This window comes from Andrena cerasifolii, chromosome 8, assembly GCF_050908995.1.
Source record: "Andrena cerasifolii isolate SP2316 chromosome 8, iyAndCera1_principal, whole genome shotgun sequence".
NCBI lineage: Eukaryota > Metazoa > Arthropoda > Insecta > Hymenoptera > Andrenidae > Andrena > Andrena cerasifolii.
The window spans coordinates 8,706,845-8,724,824 of NC_135125.1; the positions used below are offsets into that span (position 1 = coordinate 8,706,845).

Below are 17,980 nucleotides of genomic sequence, written 5' to 3' on the forward strand. Positions count from 1 at the left end.
TACGAAAGGGCAGCGTCTTACAAGTAATCCTTACAATGTAATTGTGATTATGTAACCGCATTTCGAGGATACTTCGTCCCTTGGGCAAACTTCTACGTTTGTTCGAAGTGGGATCAACGTTTTGGGATGAATTTCTGCTCGATGTGTCACTCGTGCGGTTTTACTTGAAGGAGGTTAACACGCTCGCTGTATGCAATGTTATTCCGGCTGAAATTACATCGAGGATACTGAAAATCAGTTTTTACATACAGCCCAATTATATAAAGTAAGTCGTAAACGTGTAGTGGACGATATAAGTTGTTGAAATAGTTCGATTCGAAAAGTACGGTTGTTGGAAGTGAATTTCGCGATAGGAAATTCTTTCTCGGCACTAATTGTTCCTAGATTAGAGCAGGCTTACCACCGATGCACATCACTAACATATGTATCAAAATAAAATCGATTGTGTCAGTTGTCAGTGGCGTATTGTTGCGTATTGTGCAACATTCTGCGAAGCGGTGGAATAGTTGTTCTCATCGGTGAATGGTAAATCCTACATAAACACGATGTCTTTGCTGCGCTCGTTGCCTACGGGGCTCAACAAAACCTCGAAATTAATAACTAGAAGCGTTCCGGCTGTCTCTTATCATCCAAACGTATGTATTTATCGCTTTGATTCAGCGGCGCCCGCCATAACCTGTCATACAGGACGTCTTGCGTTATGTTTGGTAATCAGTATCGAGTAGTAGCGTCTATTATCGAAGTATATACATAAATAATTCGACCTTCTCGTTTGACTCTTGCATATACGATTGCGTTTCTAAAAACGGACATTTTCAAAGTGACGATGATACGAGTGTTTCGTGTTAATTATTCTCTGGCGATTCTAGGTTATGTTCGCATACAGGTTTAATGCGTATTAGGGTCGATGTTTAATAATACGCACAGGACTTGTCGCCTGTGTGTCATAGATAATCTTAGAAGTCTGTATGTTGAGGAAGCTAAATATATATTACAGGCCGAGTTAGTTCTTTCACTGACATAGCGTTATAATTCTGTAGGTATTGGATCACTATGAGAATCCGAGGAACGTGGGTTCTTTGGATAAGAACGACTCCAAGGTTGGTACGGGCCTCGTGGGCGCACCAGCCTGTGGGGATGTCATGAAGCTGCAGATTAAAGTTGACGACAACGGGAAGATCGTCGATGCTAAGTTCAAAACGTTTGGCTGTGGTTCTGCTATCGCCTCGAGCTCCTTAGCTACGGAATGGGTCAAAGGGAAGACTGTGAGTAGTTTCGTACTTTAACGAGCCTCTTAGACGAAACTTGAGTAACGAATAGATTTGCGTTACAGGTGGACGAGGCACTGTCGCTGAAAAATACCGACATCGCTAAAGAATTGTGCTTACCGCCGGTCAAGCTGCACTGTTCGAGTAAGTAACAGTTACCCTCGACTTTATTCTGAATTACAAAGAATTGTTTATTGCTTCTACTCGTGCGACTACTTCGGGAGTATTTTGACGAGTAATTAGTCGTATAGCTGTGAATAAAGTAAGCTACGAAACTTACCTTCCCCCCTTTTTTGTATTATAGTGCTTGCAGAAGATGCAATTAAGGCTGCTTTGTCAGATTATCGCATAAAACAGCAGGCGAAAGTAAACGAGAGTAAGAGCGAAGCTGGTAGTAAGTAAACCAAGCGAAACATAATTCTAATATGTTCCAAAGGATAGCGAGTGACGTTGTAATTATGTAACACAGATCTGTGTTACATGCGGCTCGTGTAGTAACTGTACATTTGTGGCCACTAAATGCTTTAAAAAATTTCAGAATCTTCACACGATATGAACTGTGATCGAACTTAAAAAAAAAAAAAAAACAAACATGTATCTCAATATATATTTATAGTTTCGTGTAGAAATATTCAGCTCTGCTATATTTTATTTTGTGGAAGCAAATAAATATATTTGATTAGAAAACTGGTCGATTTATAGGATTTATTTGCATAGTAACATTAACATTGACCAAATCATTATTCGCTGTTCAGTTAGCCGTTAGTATAAAACTGACGTGCAGTATATCATTTGTTTCTTGTTCTATTTATACGACAATCTACTTCCGTCTCCGAAATAAAACTCATCCAATTCATTTGACGATACAATCTGAAGAGTACAATTTACCACGGCGAAATCTCAGATGTTAAAGTGACATCATCGTAACAAATACTTTTGTTGACACAAAATGAAGTATCCTAGCAGCAATTTAAACTGTTGACGAAAACATCTCTATTTGCACAACTAGTTTTTACGGGAACCTATTATGCCATTAACGATTACGTACCACTGCAGCGTCGGCGACTTAGAGGGGAGGGATCGAGAAGGAAAGTGATACATTTTATTTGAACAATTATCACTAAATCTCCATATTACGTAGAACACTTAAAAAAAAATCACTAAAATGGAGTGTAAATTATTTTCTTTCTATTTTCTAGAAAATTTCTTTGCGCCTCAATTCATCCTCTCTACGCTTCCAATATCCCCGGCAACATCTTCGTGCGCTCTATAAATCAGCGTGGAATAGGAAATGGTATGCCGCGAAAGAATCGCAATTTCCTCATAGCCATGATGCCTAATCAAATATTTACCCGCGTTCCTGTATCTTTCGCTCGTATAGTGGAATCGCGTTCCGAGAGAGCGGTTTCCTAGAACGCGACTTCGATTCAGGCGATTAAAATGAATGCAGCGCTCGCGCGAGCCAGAGAATGAGCCGGATCGGTGACTCGGGCATCCCTCTTATAACTGTCATCACACCAATTGATGCTTAATAAGAGCGAATATAGACCGAGTCATGTGCGGTTGCAACTGTCAATTGCGCGTCTCAAGTTAATTCGCGAAGGGGGGCAATTAACGAGTTAATTCGTAATTTACATTGTCTACGGCTTTCCATGCTATTCGCGTCAGTATCATAGTCGATCGAAGCTTACACGCTCTTATCAACGCGACGTCGATGTATGTATGTATCGGCTATCTCTTTTCCTCCTGATTAAACACGCGCATATCTAGATACCTAACTATATATGTATAACGTCCGCTGGGCAGATTTTCATCTTATTTAGGTGTGTTATAAAATTATATAATCTAATTATATAATGAGGGAAGCAATGTGTTTTCGAGTATTAAAAATACTTGAGCCGCGCTTATTTCAATTGTTAAGTAGATTCCGTGAAGATTTCTGTTACGCGTGTAATGATACTTCGATATAATAGATGATAAAAATGTGAAGTACGTGACTTGGTAGGTATTTAAGAAACAGAAGAGGGCAGTGGGGGATTTAACAGGGCGGCTGATGAGCAGTTGCCGCTTAGGCCCCCGCAGGACCCGCCAAAAAATTATGATTAGGTATAGGTATCCAAACACTACATTTTTTTCGTACTACTACACTTAGCCCGGTTTTAGTAAACTCCCTCTTTATTTTCCCCCCCAAAATGGGCCCCTCAGAACGTTTGCCACCTGAGTCTTTTTTCTTAAATCCGCCACTGGAAGGGGGACAGTGATGTAACCATGCACTCTCGAAAATTGCATTACATTTGCGTAGTTAATTCACAGGTAACGCGGGATGTGTTTTTCAAGAGTCTGTTTTATATATATATATACATATTTCAAATTCTAATCGAGTTTATCCAGTCGGACACGTGTCGCGCACACGCGCCATTGCAAACTCTTGGTTCTAATTCCCTGAAGAGTCATCGTTGGACGCACGCACAATGGCTACTCTGACAAACACGCGTTGCCACTGATCCGCGATATAACTGAAACGTTAGAGTTGCCCTGCTGCGTAATCAAGCGGCGAGGTTGCGTGAAAATTATTTGCACACGCGTCCACCGATATGCATTTGTTTCGCGGAAATCGCCTAACAATGCAAACAACAGCTCCATTCATTATTCCGCTTTACATAACAACGCGTAATACATACTCGCGGTCCTCATCAATAACGGATCTTGTGTTAAAAGTTTGAAGATCGCGTTAGAGATACGCTGTCGCTACGCAATGCCTCAAATACAGAAAAAGGGACTCTGGCTAGAGTTACTCAGAGCGCCATGAACTAGTTCGTCGTAAAATCGAAAAGGGATCGGTCGGATAAGGGGTCCCTTGAGAGGTGAGTAAACTTGCCCGGATGACTCGCTTCGAATTTACCTTTTCGCGATAAGCCAAGACGCGAATCTCTCTCACGGCGATATGCGGGCCGTTTTTCCTACATCGTTCGATACCAGCCATCGCTTATCACCTGTCCAGCGCGCTTGTTTTTCCTACCTCGATCTCACTATCCCCGAAGTGGGACGCGTGGTGCGCGCCGAGCTCGTTAAAATTCGTGGCCTGCGTCCCGTTGGGAGGACAGAGCCCTATGCGTTAGCCCGGCCCGTAAATTTTCCATTCCCTTGTTTCCCGTGTCGCTATGCATCCTCTTTCTCTATGCGGGCCCATAACCGTGCATACGACAATGGGGGAAAGAGAGAGAGAGCGATGGAACCGACCGAGTGAAAGGAGGGAAGGAAGAGAGAGTTAGAAGCTTGGTGGGGAGGGTATCATAGGAGCAGCGGTGGGGAATCGGTCGAATGCTACGGCGAGAAGAGCCGACTGGAGGACGATTGGTATGGTGGGGGCTTGGGTGAAGTAGTGGCAAAGCGCGGCCCTGCGTGATGCACAGCTGATCGGTGGTTCCGTGACGGTGGACCAGTTTAGTGTGCGTGTCGTGCGTGTGATAACGGCTGGTCGCCCGCCCCCCTGGTATCCGGAATACACGATAGTGCTGGGCCGTCGCTTGAGAATTTCGGCTGTATACATGCCATTGTTTACGCGAGATTTGATGCGATTTGAGGAAGCGTCGAGAGCAAGAGGCACGGGCGGCGGTGTTACCCCAGCTGTTCAACGGCTCGCATCATCGGCGCATTGCGGATCGCTGTCGGTGGCGTCAGGTCAATTACACCGCGGATATTTTCCTCTGTTTCGAGGGAGACCGTTAACGTGGGAAAGGTCTATGACCGGATCACCACAGGGCGCGCATTACCAGAGGTGCGAAATAAGCCACGGGCGTCGTGGGTGCGACCAGCGAGAAATTAAAATTGATGAAGTCCGAGGCAATCGGGGAGGAGGACACGACTGCCGATCCTGCTGCAGTTTGTGAACATTGATATTGGTGCACTCATAGGAAGCTTCTGTATCCACCCTCGTGTGTTGCAATTCAGTGCACATTCCTGCTGCGTTCAACCTTTCTGTTCTTTCTTTCTTTTCCGTTGCATACACACGTATGCATCCAATCGCGCGGCTTTGTACGCTGGTCATACGATAGATTCTGTTCCCGTCCTGGCCTCTGTTTAACAGCGATCGGTTTCGCTTTTCCTTTGTACCAATACACCCATGCGTGTGCGTGCGCGCACGCGAACGTGAACGTGAAAGGAAAGGTCGATGACAATGCAACGAGTCCAAGATCAGGACAATGGGATCAACATCAAATTCGGGGCGGGCAAGAACGGGGATTACACGCTCGTGTCGCAGCGTTCGGAAAACGAGAAGAAAAGCAACTCCAATGGGACCAACAAGCACGGTAAGTCGTTCCCGTAGAAGGTTCATTTATATCTTCGAAACGGTCCGCGCGCAGCTTTTCCTTTGTCACTACGTGCCGAGCGAGAGAGAAACTAACAGTAGTGAATCATTGTGATTTTCCCGTGCCTCCCACTGTACTAATTTTCGCATCGATGTCTGAAAATATTGAGGCTGAATATTTTTTTCGATACAATTGTGATAATAAATATATCAGTCGTTTATCTTCAACAGCGTTTCTATTTCTCTGTGATCCATCATCTCTGGCCTTTCTTAGTTTCATTTGCAAGTTTCATGTGTTCCTTTCTGAATTTTTTGATTTTTTGAATTTTTGAAACAACAAATTACACGAGAGGTGCATTGTTTGTTTAGTTAAAAATGTAACGACCGAAGAAGATTTAGTCCCACCAGATGGAGGATGGGGGTGGCTTGTTCTTTTAGCGTCCGTCATGGTCAATCTTCTTATTCCGGGAACAGTGAAATCTTTCGGCGTCCTGTTTGTTGAATTTCTTGAAGTTTTTGACGCATCGCCTGCTGCAGCTGCTTGGATTCCAGCTCTGTGTTACTTTCTGTACAGTTCACTGGGTAAGACCCCTCTCCTAACGCCTGAAATTTCTTGAAATCGTACGTAAAAAACTAAACCTATGTGATTTCTGCCCCTAGGCCCTCTTTCCAGTATATTGTCTGTTAAGTACTCCTATCGAACAGTGACGCTATTAGGAGGAACATTCGCTGCTGCAGGAATGATGCTTAGTTATTTCGCAAACTCTGTGGCCTTTTTATGCGTTAGGTAATTATGTAATTTAATAAATATAGACCATGCTTGGAACACAATTTACCGCAATTATAAACGTATAATCCTGCCGTTTCTTTTTTAGTTACGGTGTCCTAGTAGGAACAGGGGCAGGTTTGGCATTCCCCCCGACTGTGTACATTGTAACTTCTTACTTTGTCCGGTTGCGTGGACTTGCGAATGGGCTCTGCATATCTGGCAGTGCATTAGGTTCAATATTTCTTCCACCCATTCTCGGAGTTCTTCTAAGAGAATATGGTTACAGGTACGTTCTGCTCCTTTATATTTACGCTTAACAAGGTATGACTTTATTTTCTGTTCGATATCACATTGAATTTATGATTCCTGGAAAAATTATGAATCGCCGAGGCTAAAAGCTGAGCTTTAACTTTACCTTCACAGAATGTTGAGCTATCTAGTCGGCGAGCATTACGTTTATCCATTAATATTCCTTCGAATATGATTACATCTGACTGTGCAACTAATTTTTCCAACCATCTAAACGAAATAACGAATTAAAACACGCCCCGACTTAATTTTGACAAAATTTAATGTACCTGTGATTTTGTGGCCTTGACCCTCCAATTTCATGCAATTTCGTAACACTTATGTGCGTGTTACAAGAGTACATACAAGACATTGTGCATTTTTACGTGCATCTTCTCGTTCTCACGAAGTTCCTGTAAATAAAGTGACATTGCCGTAAAGAGTTCACATAGTTTAGTGAAGATTTATCTTGGTGAGTATCTATATACCTATATATATATATATCATTATTATAATTTATTGGATATAAATGCGAGGATGACTGATTATATGTATATGCATGTAACAGTTCCTTTCACGGGACACTCGGATAACAGACACGCGTGTGCATTCGTGTACGCAACAGTATTATCGTGTATATCTCTGTGAATTTACAGCTTCCATAGCTGTGTTTACAGCTTTTCCGTCAAATCTGTTATACGTGGCTAAAGATAACGAACATTAACCATTTGACGTTGGTTGCACGGTAACGTATATGTAACACACCCACGCCTCTATGTACATAGGAAAAGTATTCGTCGGTTTGTAGAGGATGCGCTTGGCCCGCGACGAATTAAGCACTTTCCTGTTACAAACCAAATATCTTTACACTAACACCCCCTTTCCTCCGAAGTCACTGCACCGGGAACGGCGCTCGACCAGTCGTAAATAACGAGCTGCCTCAGACTTGTTTAGGTAAGGAGAAACATATTCCGTTACATACGTTTTGTTTTCTTTTTCACGGTTCTTTTTAGTATCTATGGAATTGTCTACCGAACGTTCTCTTACCATCAGCAACTCACATTAACGCTATTTCAAATTAGACGCAACTCTAATAAAAAGGGACGCAGTACGCCTTGGCCATTATACGAGACTGTCCATTACGTCGTGGCGACTCTCCCTCATCGTGATAAAGAGACCCGAGTTCCTTGGCCGGGGGTGGTTGTTTAAAGTAATCACCAGTGTAAAACATACAACGCATACTTCTATTCTATCGTTCGCGCAGAAAAGCATCGACCCTTTCGGTGCGGGCGAGACGCGCGGATCGCCCGGCGTTGCTGTACGCGCGGGTAATGATTGCCGCATCGCCGAAAGGGTCGATACACTAGTAGAGCCGGCTAGAATGAAAGTGTAAACTAATTTTGAAATACAGAGCTGTGCCCATAGAAGATAACACTTTTTTTCTCATTCTTGAAAATGAATCGCTTTGCACTCGTTAGAGGCGGATGAAAAAAAAAAAACTTGCTGCATAGTCGATGAGAAACGACTCGGGGTCGTATATTTCGATCTGTGTGCATACGTAATAATCACGTCTGCAACAACCACGGAAACATACTGTTTGACGTTTTAAAGTACTCGCGCATTTGCGGCGCGCACGCATTATACCTCGGACGCGTGACGCTCACGTGTCTGGATTGAACGTGTCATAACGCCGCAGAATAGGTTTTGCGATAACCGTAGCTTATAGCACTGTTTACTTAGCTTACTCTGCATTACGATAACTTGATGGAAAAAGACGTTTATTTTCGATCGAGAAATGAAGAAAAATGATAGACGTTCTTCCTCCCCCTCCCTCGTGTTACTTTCGTTCTACGCCCCACCCTCCCCCGTCCGTTCGCCTCGTTTCGACGTGAACATGCGAGCAGATGCTCTTATTTCAAGCCGACCAGCAAACGAGACCGGTAGTAGATTGGGTAATAGATTGAAATGTAAGTCAGTGAAAGGAAAGAAAGAAAGATTGCTACTCGTGTTTTGTCAACATTTTATTTTCAAGTTTTCTTTGCAGCGACGAGGCACACTGTTGTGTCGAAAGACATTCGCGCTTATCGATTAATTCTAATCGCCGCAAAATGTGTGGAACGCGTTATCCGCGTGACCAAATTGAACGTAAATCATTTTATTATACATATATATATATATATATAAAATCTCTTATGATAGATACGTAAGTTCGTACTCTTTCTGTACCGTCTAAGCGTCCCTTTTATTTTTCTTTTGTTGCAGAAGTATGTGGTCCACGGAAGAGGACAGGGGGAAAATGCGATTTCGAAGAAGATGAACTTCTCGTAGCGCCGCGAATATTGTACGCGATCTGAAACGCACGCTAAAAATATAACTTCTCCATCCCGATCTATTTTGAAACGCGAAGGGATGCGCGTATCGTCTTTGATATTCCTTTTTTTTCTCTCTCTCTCGCGCTCTCTCTCTCTCGCTCTCTCTCTCTCTCTCTATACTCTGAAACTTTAAATGCCAGTAAGATACCGCCAGAGTGTTATGTTTGAAGAGATCTCAGAGCACTATTTGCATCACGCTAACTCGTTGAATTGATACGCTGCTCTGCATGAATGCATCCCGAATCACGAGTTTCTGCTCTTTGTTCAATGTTTAATCTATTTGAACAGTTTCAGATTGACGCACAAAACCGGGCTCGTCATAGTCTGCGCCTAATGGGAAACGATCGCGGGCGCAGACTATGAAACGCCTGTATTAATACCTTGTAAATCGTTTAAATCAGTATTAAAGTAAGCCTCGTATGTTTTCGGATATATGGGACTTCGTTTGCGATATTTTATCTGTGATAGATTGCGATGTAACTCGGTATCAACACGATTGTCAATGACACACAGAGTCATATGTTAATGTGAATTAATTACCACAGACTGTATTAAGGGAGCTGTATCCGAGGAGTATCTGTACTTGATGGTATTGACTTCTATATATTTTTTTTTCTCTCTCTCTCTATAATATATGAACTATAAGAAGTGATATTATATACTTGGATTATGTATTTAAGGCTTATGCAAGGAATATAAAGAATAAAGCGTTTCTATAAACGCTTGGTAATTATTATCTTCTGAATTATCTCATTCGATCACATCATAGTCACATGAACAGTACCTCGCAAGGTGATCCATCAAATATTTCACTTCATGTTCATATAATTATCAATTGAAAGTGATTGTGTATTCTCAATCATTAATTAACTGCGTAACTTGGACCGAAACGTTCGTTGCTTAAGAACACCGAGCCCTTTAATATCTGCGACAAGTGTCTATCAGTGTTAGCGAAACGTGCCTCGTAAAGTCAGCGCATCTACGACCGCCCGCCACTTTTGTGTAATTGACCTTGAAGCTACGCCGTTCACTAATGTTTGTTCAGACATCTTCTCTTATTTTTTTTTTTCTCATCCAACAGCCGTGGAATGTCCCGATGACGATATTGTAAGCCATAGTAATCCTAATAATAGACAGAACGAAACATGCTAAAGTCTCTTTTGCTTTTTTACAGAGGTGCAGTATTAATAATGGGTGCTGTCACTTTGAATGTGTGGGCGAGTGCTCTTTTATACGAACCGGTGGAGAAACACATGGTGCCAGCTCCGCCGTCGAGTAAGTCGGACGACCATGACTTGGAGGCCGCATCGATAACCGTAACTAGTCCCGAGGACGAGAAGAAATTGAATAACATGATTTCTTCCTCGAACTCTAACGAGAAGGCTGCCCCGATAGTACCAAAGAGCGCGTCTAGCGTCGCGTTAGAATATTATAAGAATACGCCGGTGCAAGGAAGGACAAGAAAGATAAGCATGCCGACCGGGCGGGAGGTGACCAGCCAGATGCACAGCACGCCAGCTTTGCACGCGGTGCCGGAACGCGGCGACTATAACAGGCTGTCCAGACGTAAATCGCCTTTCCAGTCGCCGAGCACATCCTCCTTTCATTACATTAGCACGCCGTATCACGGGAGCACGCTTTCCGCCTTGCAACCAGAGAGGGCGTCCACCCTGACACTGAACGCCATCTCCAGCACGTTCACGCGAAAGCCCACGGACGAGGTGAAAAAGCTCGAGGAGAAGCCTCAGAACAAATTCTTCGATTTCAGTCTGCTAAAAGATCCCATCTATCTCGTCATACTGATCTCGAACTCGACGAACGCCGTCAGCTACACGAACTTCGTCATACTACTGCCGGCATACGCGATCTCGCTAGGTTTCGACAAGAACATGTCTTCCCTTCTGCTCTCGACCGTCTCGGTCTTAGACCTGATAGGGCGCATCGGCGGCTCCGCCCTGTCCGATGTCTCTATGATGCCCAAGCACTGGTACTTCGTCGGAGGGTTGTTCGTTTCCGGAGTCTCGCTGGCGCTGCTGCCGATCGCCACCAGCTACGTAATACTGTCAGTTTACTGCGGCGTGTTCGGCCTGGCGTCCGGCATTTACGTCGGCATCACCGCGGTGATCATGGCCGACATGTTAGGCACAGAGAAGCTTACCTCGTCGTACGGTATCTCGTTGTTCGTCAACGGTATCATACAGCTGGTCGGCCCGCCTATCTGCGGCATCGTGTACGAGCAGATCGGCAGCTACGGGCCGATATTCAGCGTACTAGGAATAATTTTAGTGGGGGGCGCGTTGTTATGGGGCTTCGTGCCGTTCATTAGGAAAAGGCAGGATTCTATGGAGAAAGCCAGCCAAGTTGAGAAATTATAGTGCATTTTGACGTGTTGGAATCTTTCGGGTGTCTCGCGGAGTATCAGGATATAATCGTACGATCACTGTAGAAGTTAATATAGGCGCGTCTCGGTATATAATAATGAGAATATAATTATGAAATACTGTGATGTTAGAATGAATGTTATGTATATATATACTACTGGCACTGTGATGACGTTAATACGAGATCCATACGCACACTTTCAGATGGATCTATAGGGAAACAATTTTCAAGAAAAAAAAAAGAAGAAGAAAGATATATTTTTAAGAAACGCGAATGTTTCTCTTTTCTCCAAAATTTGGAACTACTTTGCCTTACACGTGGGAGGGAAGATTAATCAGTCTTTGGACGTAAGTTCTCGATACTAAAACGACACACGTAGGAATGAATGATTAAGTACTCTGTTGCGAAGCGCACTAGTTACTGGTGCTATTGCAATTAAAGAAAGGAAATGCAATAATATAATTTAGTGCACATTTTTTCGTAGCGTATATGTAATTTGTAAAGGAAGCGCTCGATCACTTGTTTTTACACTTCCCTTGAGGAAAGGGATAGGCATATGTCTATAATTCCTATTGTTAATAAACAGTTGGACGTTAACGATAGGGTCAGTCAATTTCGTTATTAATTTCATTCGTTTACAATTCACCAAAAAATATGCCTTACAAATAGTACATAAGCACTTTGTAATTAATGAATTACATTTATATTATACAATATGTAAAATAAATAATGACACGAAATACACGTACCGTTGGTAGTATCTTATGAAAATCGAACGAACTGTTTATATCGGTCTGGTGTTTGTTTTATTGAAGGGGCTTAAATGTTACCAGGTAAACAGTAAAAGCAGAATTTAAAACGTGACCCCTTCGCTATGTATTTGTACGTTATCTATGAAATTTTTTACTCGTGCTGTTAGAAGTGTGATTTATTTTGGTTTTGGTACTTCTTCAGAGGTAGGGGGAGCGTCGCGGAAGTTGGGGAACTGTTCCCACGGAGCAGATAATTCAAATCTACGGAATTCTTGTGCCAACTCTAATGGTTCGCATACTACCCTCTTCTTCTCGTCATCGTAACGTACCTAGTACACGGAAACATTTTTGTTTTGAACGAAGTTTGAGGAGAAATACCATTTGTAGTAAATTATATTATTAGATTACCTCGACGTAACCAGTGAGAGGGAAGTCTTTCCTCAACGGGTGCCCTTCGAAGCCGTAATCGGTAAGAATTCTACGGAGATCTGAATTATGGAGGAAGAATATGCCAAACATGTCCCACACCTCTCGTTCGTACCAGTTAGCAGCATCAAATACGCATTCAGCTGACTCTACGGGTGTCAATTCATCTGTGTACGACTTCACCCTAATACGTGAATTATATCTCAACGACAGCATATTGTAAACAAGCTAGAAATCACAAGTAAGAAATTACAATAAGTATAAGAACACTTCTGACGCATGGTCTTAAAACAATGACGAATAAGGTAACGAGATTAACTCGCCTCGAATCTGTACGCCCGACTGGGAACATCCAGTGCTGTAATATCGGATAAGTTGAGGAACTGCGCGTTGTGATGCTTTTTCAAGAAAGACAGTGTCGGAACAATCCCATCCGGAGCAATTAATATTTCCAGTTCGTCGCCAGCAGTTATCTGAACCTTTTGCACAAATTTTGGCAAACATTCACTAACGTATTGACCGAATTGCTTCAAATGGTCCAAATCCACTCTGCTGAGCTTACGTATCGTCGCTATTGGAACATTAACGTACTCATTTAGGTAAATACTTTTCACGCAACAACGCTACATGATTATTGTAAATGTAATGCAGGATTTTACATACGTTGACTTTCTGTCTTTTCGGGTGCAGTGGTGCTCGTTCTCAGTACAGGTAGAAACTTTGGATAACCTATTAATTCAATTTAAAATTCATTACATAATATAAGAAAGGAGAAATCATACGGTTAATAAACAGATTTATTTACACTTTGGCGTCGTAACTGGTAAGCTACGAGAGAGTCTCAAACAATTCCTCAATAGAGATGACATTTTTGCAGGAAAAAATCTTTCTCTCCTCAGGCTATGAAGCAGATCCACCTACACAAACACACGCGACGTTTACTACGCGCGCTAGAGAGTGCCTCTTTAACTGGCAGCGACGACTTTTCGCGACCAAAGTCTCTGAACGTCATATTATTACTAAAAATCATTGCAGAAGATTTTCAAAAGTCTCGTTGTCGAATCTGGTTCGATCGTAATTAGGGAATTCAATCCCGGGATCCCGGCTGATTTTTGGATTCTAAAACTCCCGGGACTTGATACATCAAGTTATAACTTACCCCGAGAATTTTTAAAAACGTAAATTACTTTATGAACAACTGAAAAATCTAAAAATGGAATCCAAAAAACAGCCGGGATCCCGGGATTGAATTCCCTAATCGTGATGCAATTAAGGTGCTAGGCAAGGAAGAAAAGAAAAGAGTATGAAGAGAATGATTATATTTCATTGCTTATTTACATTTTTACATATCGCTGTTGCTAAAACGGTATTGCTTAATGTTGGACTTAAAAAGGAGTAGTCTTTGTATAATCATTAACTGCACGCAATGTTTTTCGAGGCGCATTGCTGCTCGACTCTCTGCATTTCTACAAGTATAGTTGCAACGGCGTGCCTTAGCTGATGAAACTTTGACAGAGACAATTCAAATATCTGACTCTCCCCGTTGCTGAATGTCCATTCCATTAAGATATGTGGCTCCAATACCCTGTTTAAGATGCTAAAGACAAACAGAATAGTAAATAAATGAATACATAGAATATAGCGTACTAAAAATCAGTTGTATAATTACTTAGAAGAAATAGTAATATCTATGCGCCATTTGCAGGACGTTAAGTGCATGTAGAATCTTGTTTTCTGTAGTAAACCCGTCGTCAACTCGGGCCGTTTCTGACCATACACCACTGTAGACAAATCGTCGATGCAATCTGAAGATAATCTGAGAAAGAATCTTAGTTAGTACGTCTTGTAGTGATTAAATGTTATACATCATCGACGGGATACACACTTTAGCTGTTCCAATGTCTGCTTGAATTCGGCAGGCTTAATAGTCTGCGACGAAGCTCCTAAGTGGATCTTCAATATCGTAAAGATGACTGAGTAGTATTCGTCCAGGGTTTCTTCTGGTACATTACACTTTTGACCTATCCTATCTAATATTCCTCCCTCTATGTATTCCTGATTGATCGCCTTTACAGCTACTGCAATGAATTATAGCACAGGGCATGCAGAGGCGATACAGTTAGAATTTCTATTGCAAAGAAACTTACTCTGTATCAAGGGGCGGACAAACGCCTTTTTCAACTCGGGAAAAACTTTCGTTCTGTTTCCTAAAGCGTAGAGAAGGTCAGTTTGATAACTCGTCATGTTTGTTGGAAATTTTTTAGCGCTACTCGTAGGTAATGAGGAGTTCGAGAAGTCAGAGGCTACGTACAGTTACTCATGACTGTTTACCGCAGAAATTCGTTTTGAAAGATTAACAAAGCGTCATTCTGTCAGTCTGAGAGCTAATAATTTGTTTCCATCGTTTAATGCCATCTAGCAGAGGAAGCAATGTCGGTAATTCAGTCTCTGGTTTACGGAGACCTATTCGCTTTTAATCGTTACGGGAACATAGAAGGTCTAAAAATAATGTGACGCGGATTATTCAGTTTGCGTAGGTGAAATATATAGAATGTTGTTTAATATTTGTAAACAATGACGTTAGATAGCCACGTGAAATGTAAAGTTTGGATAGAATTATACAACGGACCGTGTGGCCTAATGGATAAGGCGTCGGACTTCGGATCCGAAGATTGCAGGTTCGAGTCCTGTCACGGTCGAAATTGGTTCATCCATCTTTTTTTTTTTTTTAGTTTTTCCCGGTTATCTGGCAGTGACGTTAATTTATTGTATAAAGCAGAATACATTGTGCATAATAATTAATGCTACATTAGTACAAAAAGGCGAACAGTCGTAATTAATCAAGTCTGTATAATATAAGTGGAAAAAAAAGGACTCCTTCGAGCCGGATTTGAACCAGCGACCTATGGATGTCTGATTCCAACTTGCCAACTACAGTCCACCGCTCTACCAACTGAGCTATCGAAGGTTTGGTGATTCACGTGGAATCCTGGAGGTAAGATATTTTTAATCCCCGTAGAATTTCAAAAATTTCAATTAACCTCGAGTTAATTACAAGTTATACGTCGTGAAGATTGTGTTCGAGCTGTGAATCCACGTTTTCATTGCACGCGAAGTGTATTGAAACAATTTATTTCGACAAGGCCTTAAAAAGAACAGAGCACTTTGGAGTTACTTGAGTAAGAATAAAGAATAATATTTAATATAGAGCCAGAATAAGTTTATATAAAGCAAAAGATTTTCTACAATCTGTCTCCTCGTAATGGGATTACCTTTAAGTTCTTCGATGAAGAGGAGCGTGAACTAACGCGACCTCGATACAGTACTGTAGATAAAGGAGGACGGAAAATTTGACGTGACGAGAAGACGAAGGAAAGTGATTGTCGCGTGTCCTGACATTATCGCGAGCATAAAGGTCGGAGGTATTTTTCGAAATGCTACCACAGATTTCACGCGCATCGATGGTTACGCTGCGATAGTAAAATGGAAATAACGAACGTTATAGAGTTGAATTTAAGCAAACCATTAATAGACCTGGGAATTAGGGCCATTATCAATAAAGTTAATTAGCATGCATATCGGTCAGGGTAACGTTGCGTACGTGATCGATCTGAAGCGTCGAAAATCCTTCTCAAACAGATAAACGATTAATGGGTATGGGTGTGAATGGTAATTTAATTACCATGGGCAATTAGCAAATTGCCACTTCGTAATACTAGGCGATAACACGTGATAACCTCGCAGAAGGTGTTTCTACATCGTCAAAAGAAAACGTGTTACTCGCTTGAGCATCAAGTAACAATCATTGAATTTATCGTAACTTATGGATTAGAATTGTTATAGAATAATGCTATAGAGCCCTGCGCTTTCAAAGGTTCAAGCAGATTTGCGCGACACATTTTCTTTCTGTATAAAATCCAATAAGAAATCGTCTCTTGCTCCTCCGATAGATTACGTAACATTTTTCTTTTTCGTTTGAACGAGCTGCATCGATTCGAAGCATGAACGTGGAAATTCGCTGGGAGCGCCGTTTCCCTAATCAGAACATAGTGAATCCCTCTTGACAAGACCGCACCTAAATATCAGTTGTAGCTCAGACGATCCTTCCTTTCAATTTCGTTCCGCCTGTTCATTCATCCAGCAGAGAACAATGGTCATTTCTCTATCCCCTTGATTTGAAACTCCTTATCACGATTACTTTCCGTCTCCGTTTCTGTGGGTAGAGAACCACTTTTTATCAAAACAGAATTATTCGCTGGAATTGGTTGACAGAAGATAGTCGGCAATAAGAAGAAATTAATTTCTGATAAAAATGTTTTTTGCGCAGGGTGCACCCACCGTGTAGCGTCCACTGCGAGAACTATGAGCGTCGAAGTAGCAGAGTTCTCGATTGAAGAGGCCTGCAAGGAGAGTGTATCAATAAAATAGCGAACACCGGTGCTCCGCGAAAATAAATATTCGACATTGCATCGCCTGCAGCCGGAGATTCGTGAAAAGCGCATTTCAGTGGCGCGCAAATATGTACTCGAAGGTACTCGGAAAAAGGCATTGGCAAATACTCGTCGACACTTGTCGGCCCCGGCCCCGAAACATGTGGCTCTATTTTCCAGCTCAATTAAGGCGGTCTTGTTATCGCCGTGCCTCTATTGTACCGCTGAAAATTGCGAATTAATGAACGCGTTATTATGGTTTCGAAGTTACGTACGTACGGACAATTGTGACATACCGCGCGTGAGTCGTGGGTACGTGTGCGCGCCACGAATCTTCCCCGGTATTAAATAATTAAATGGCCTGCATCGGGGCAGTTCTTTCAATATTAATCCTAATACGCACGGGAGTCCTCTCTGTGGATGTTGCTTCATTATTCATCGCGTATAACCTCCCGTTTAATTCCCATTAATTACTCTCAAGCCGAAGCATATGGTTCCTGTCGAGCGTAATGTGAGTCATCCCATAAACGTTCGTGGACTCGTGTCTCAAGTTCAGTACTAATATATATATATATATATATATATATATATATATATATATATATATATATATATATATATATATATATATATATATAGTTTCGTTCCGTACGAGGTAAAATTGTAGGTTATGCGAGGATAGTTGAATACACGGGAAGCTTGAATTTTCTGCAGAAGCTCGAATTCACACCGGCCCGGTCATAGCTCCGACGACGATAGCGAAACGAGGATGGAAACGCGTGTCGCCATACGCCGGCTAACGTTGACATAGCGTGTTCCCAATCAGCGTGGGTGGGGCGGGAGGGTAATTCCCTCCAGATCACGCTAACTTCAATGGCTTGAAGCGAACGAGGACGATGCATAGAGGATGAACTGAAGGGACAGAGAGCGCGTTAGCAGAACGCAGACGCGAGTGTAACGCGCTGCGCATGCGCCCATGGTGAT

General features: G+C 42.2%; 4 protein-coding genes, 1 long non-coding RNA gene and 2 other non-coding genes across 8 annotated transcripts; 3 read left to right on the forward strand and 4 right to left on the reverse strand.

Annotated features, from left to right (window-relative positions):
- Positions 1–449: 449 nt before the first annotated feature.
- On the forward strand, positions 450–1,955 carry Iscu (Iron-sulfur cluster assembly enzyme). Its single transcript, XM_076818497.1, has 4 exons — positions 450–635; positions 1,041–1,265; positions 1,334–1,412; positions 1,573–1,955. The coding sequence occupies exons 1-4, from the start codon at positions 546–548 to the stop codon at positions 1,668–1,670; spliced, it is 492 nt and encodes a 163-aa protein (XP_076674612.1). The 5' UTR covers positions 450–545; the 3' UTR covers positions 1,671–1,955.
- A 1,497-nt stretch (positions 1,956–3,452) lies between these two features.
- LOC143372364 (uncharacterized) lies at positions 3,453–4,408 on the reverse strand. Of its 2 annotated transcripts, none has more exons than XR_013086291.1 (2): positions 4,171–4,408; positions 3,453–3,886 (listed from the first exon to the last, which is right to left on the reverse strand). It is a non-coding gene; the product is annotated as an uncharacterized LOC143372364 (long non-coding RNA). The 2 variants fall into 2 exon arrangements; XR_013086290.1 differs by having other exon boundaries at positions 4,147–4,408.
- A 201-nt stretch (positions 4,409–4,609) lies between these two features.
- Positions 4,610–11,639, forward strand: Hrm (solute carrier family 16 member hermes). The gene is made up of 5 exons (XM_076818486.1): positions 4,610–5,578; positions 5,947–6,159; positions 6,238–6,364; positions 6,453–6,632; positions 10,181–11,639. The coding sequence occupies exons 1-5, from the start codon at positions 5,440–5,442 to the stop codon at positions 11,379–11,381; spliced, it is 1,860 nt and encodes a 619-aa protein (XP_076674601.1). The 5' UTR covers positions 4,610–5,439; the 3' UTR covers positions 11,382–11,639.
- A 347-nt stretch (positions 11,640–11,986) lies between these two features.
- Positions 11,987–13,531, reverse strand: Nd-30 (NADH:ubiquinone oxidoreductase core subunit S3). Its single transcript, XM_076818494.1, has 5 exons — positions 13,372–13,531; positions 13,230–13,295; positions 12,890–13,137; positions 12,549–12,794; positions 11,987–12,469 (listed from the first exon to the last, which is right to left on the reverse strand). The coding sequence occupies exons 1-5, from the start codon at positions 13,433–13,435 to the stop codon at positions 12,317–12,319; spliced, it is 777 nt and encodes a 258-aa protein (XP_076674609.1). The 5' UTR covers positions 13,436–13,531; the 3' UTR covers positions 11,987–12,316.
- A 337-nt stretch (positions 13,532–13,868) lies between these two features.
- LOC143372594 (COMM domain-containing protein 5) lies at positions 13,869–15,077 on the reverse strand. Its single transcript, XM_076818936.1, has 4 exons — positions 14,714–15,077; positions 14,452–14,644; positions 14,236–14,382; positions 13,869–14,163 (listed from the first exon to the last, which is right to left on the reverse strand). Exons 1-4 carry the CDS (start codon positions 14,808–14,810, stop codon positions 13,980–13,982), a joined length of 621 nt encoding a protein of 206 aa, XP_076675051.1. The 5' UTR covers positions 14,811–15,077; the 3' UTR covers positions 13,869–13,979.
- Positions 15,078–15,192: 115 nt separating this feature from the next.
- Positions 15,193–15,265, forward strand: Trnar-ucg (transfer RNA arginine (anticodon UCG)). Its single transcript has one exon. It is a non-coding gene; the product is annotated as a tRNA-Arg (tRNA).
- A 176-nt stretch (positions 15,266–15,441) lies between these two features.
- Positions 15,442–15,534, reverse strand: Trnay-gua (transfer RNA tyrosine (anticodon GUA)). The gene is made up of 2 exons: positions 15,498–15,534; positions 15,442–15,477 (listed from the first exon to the last, which is right to left on the reverse strand). It is a non-coding gene; the product is annotated as a tRNA-Tyr (tRNA).
- Between the last annotated feature and the right edge of the window lie 2,446 nt (positions 15,535–17,980).

Bases quoted from the DNA above. Each gene is read 5' to 3' on its own strand.
- Hrm (XM_076818486.1), top strand. From the start codon at position 5,440: ATGACAATGCAACGAGTCCAAGATCAGGACAATGGGATCAACATCAAA. The intron at 6,365-6,452 runs GTAATTATGTAA...TTTCTTTTTTAG, and splicing joins GTGGCCTTTTTATGCGTTAG to TTACGGTGTCCTAGTAGGAA. The intron at 6,633-10,180 runs GTACGTTCTGCT...GCTTTTTTACAG, and splicing joins CTAAGAGAATATGGTTACAG to AGGTGCAGTATTAATAATGG.
- LOC143372594 (XM_076818936.1), bottom strand. From the start codon at position 14,810: ATGACGAGTTATCAAACTGACCTTCTCTACGCTTTAGGAAACAGAACG. The intron at 14,645-14,713 runs GTAAGTTTCTTT...AATTCATTGCAG, and splicing joins TGTCCGCCCCTTGATACAGA to TAGCTGTAAAGGCGATCAAT. The intron at 14,383-14,451 runs GTGTGTATCCCG...ATTCTTTCTCAG, and splicing joins CAGACATTGGAACAGCTAAA to ATTATCTTCAGATTGCATCG.
- Iscu (XM_076818497.1), top strand. From the start codon at position 546: ATGTCTTTGCTGCGCTCGTTGCCTACGGGGCTCAACAAAACCTCGAAA. The intron at 636-1,040 runs GTATGTATTTAT...ATAATTCTGTAG, and splicing joins CTGTCTCTTATCATCCAAAC to GTATTGGATCACTATGAGAA. The intron at 1,413-1,572 runs GTAAGTAACAGT...TTTGTATTATAG, and splicing joins GGTCAAGCTGCACTGTTCGA to TGCTTGCAGAAGATGCAATT.
- Nd-30 (XM_076818494.1), bottom strand. From the start codon at position 13,435: ATGTCATCTCTATTGAGGAATTGTTTGAGACTCTCTCGTAGCTTACCA. The intron at 13,296-13,371 runs GTAAATAAATCT...TTGAATTAATAG, and splicing joins ACCAGTTACGACGCCAAAGT to GTTATCCAAAGTTTCTACCT. The intron at 13,138-13,229 runs GTATGTAAAATC...ATGTTCCAATAG, and splicing joins CGAAAAGACAGAAAGTCAAC to CGACGATACGTAAGCTCAGC.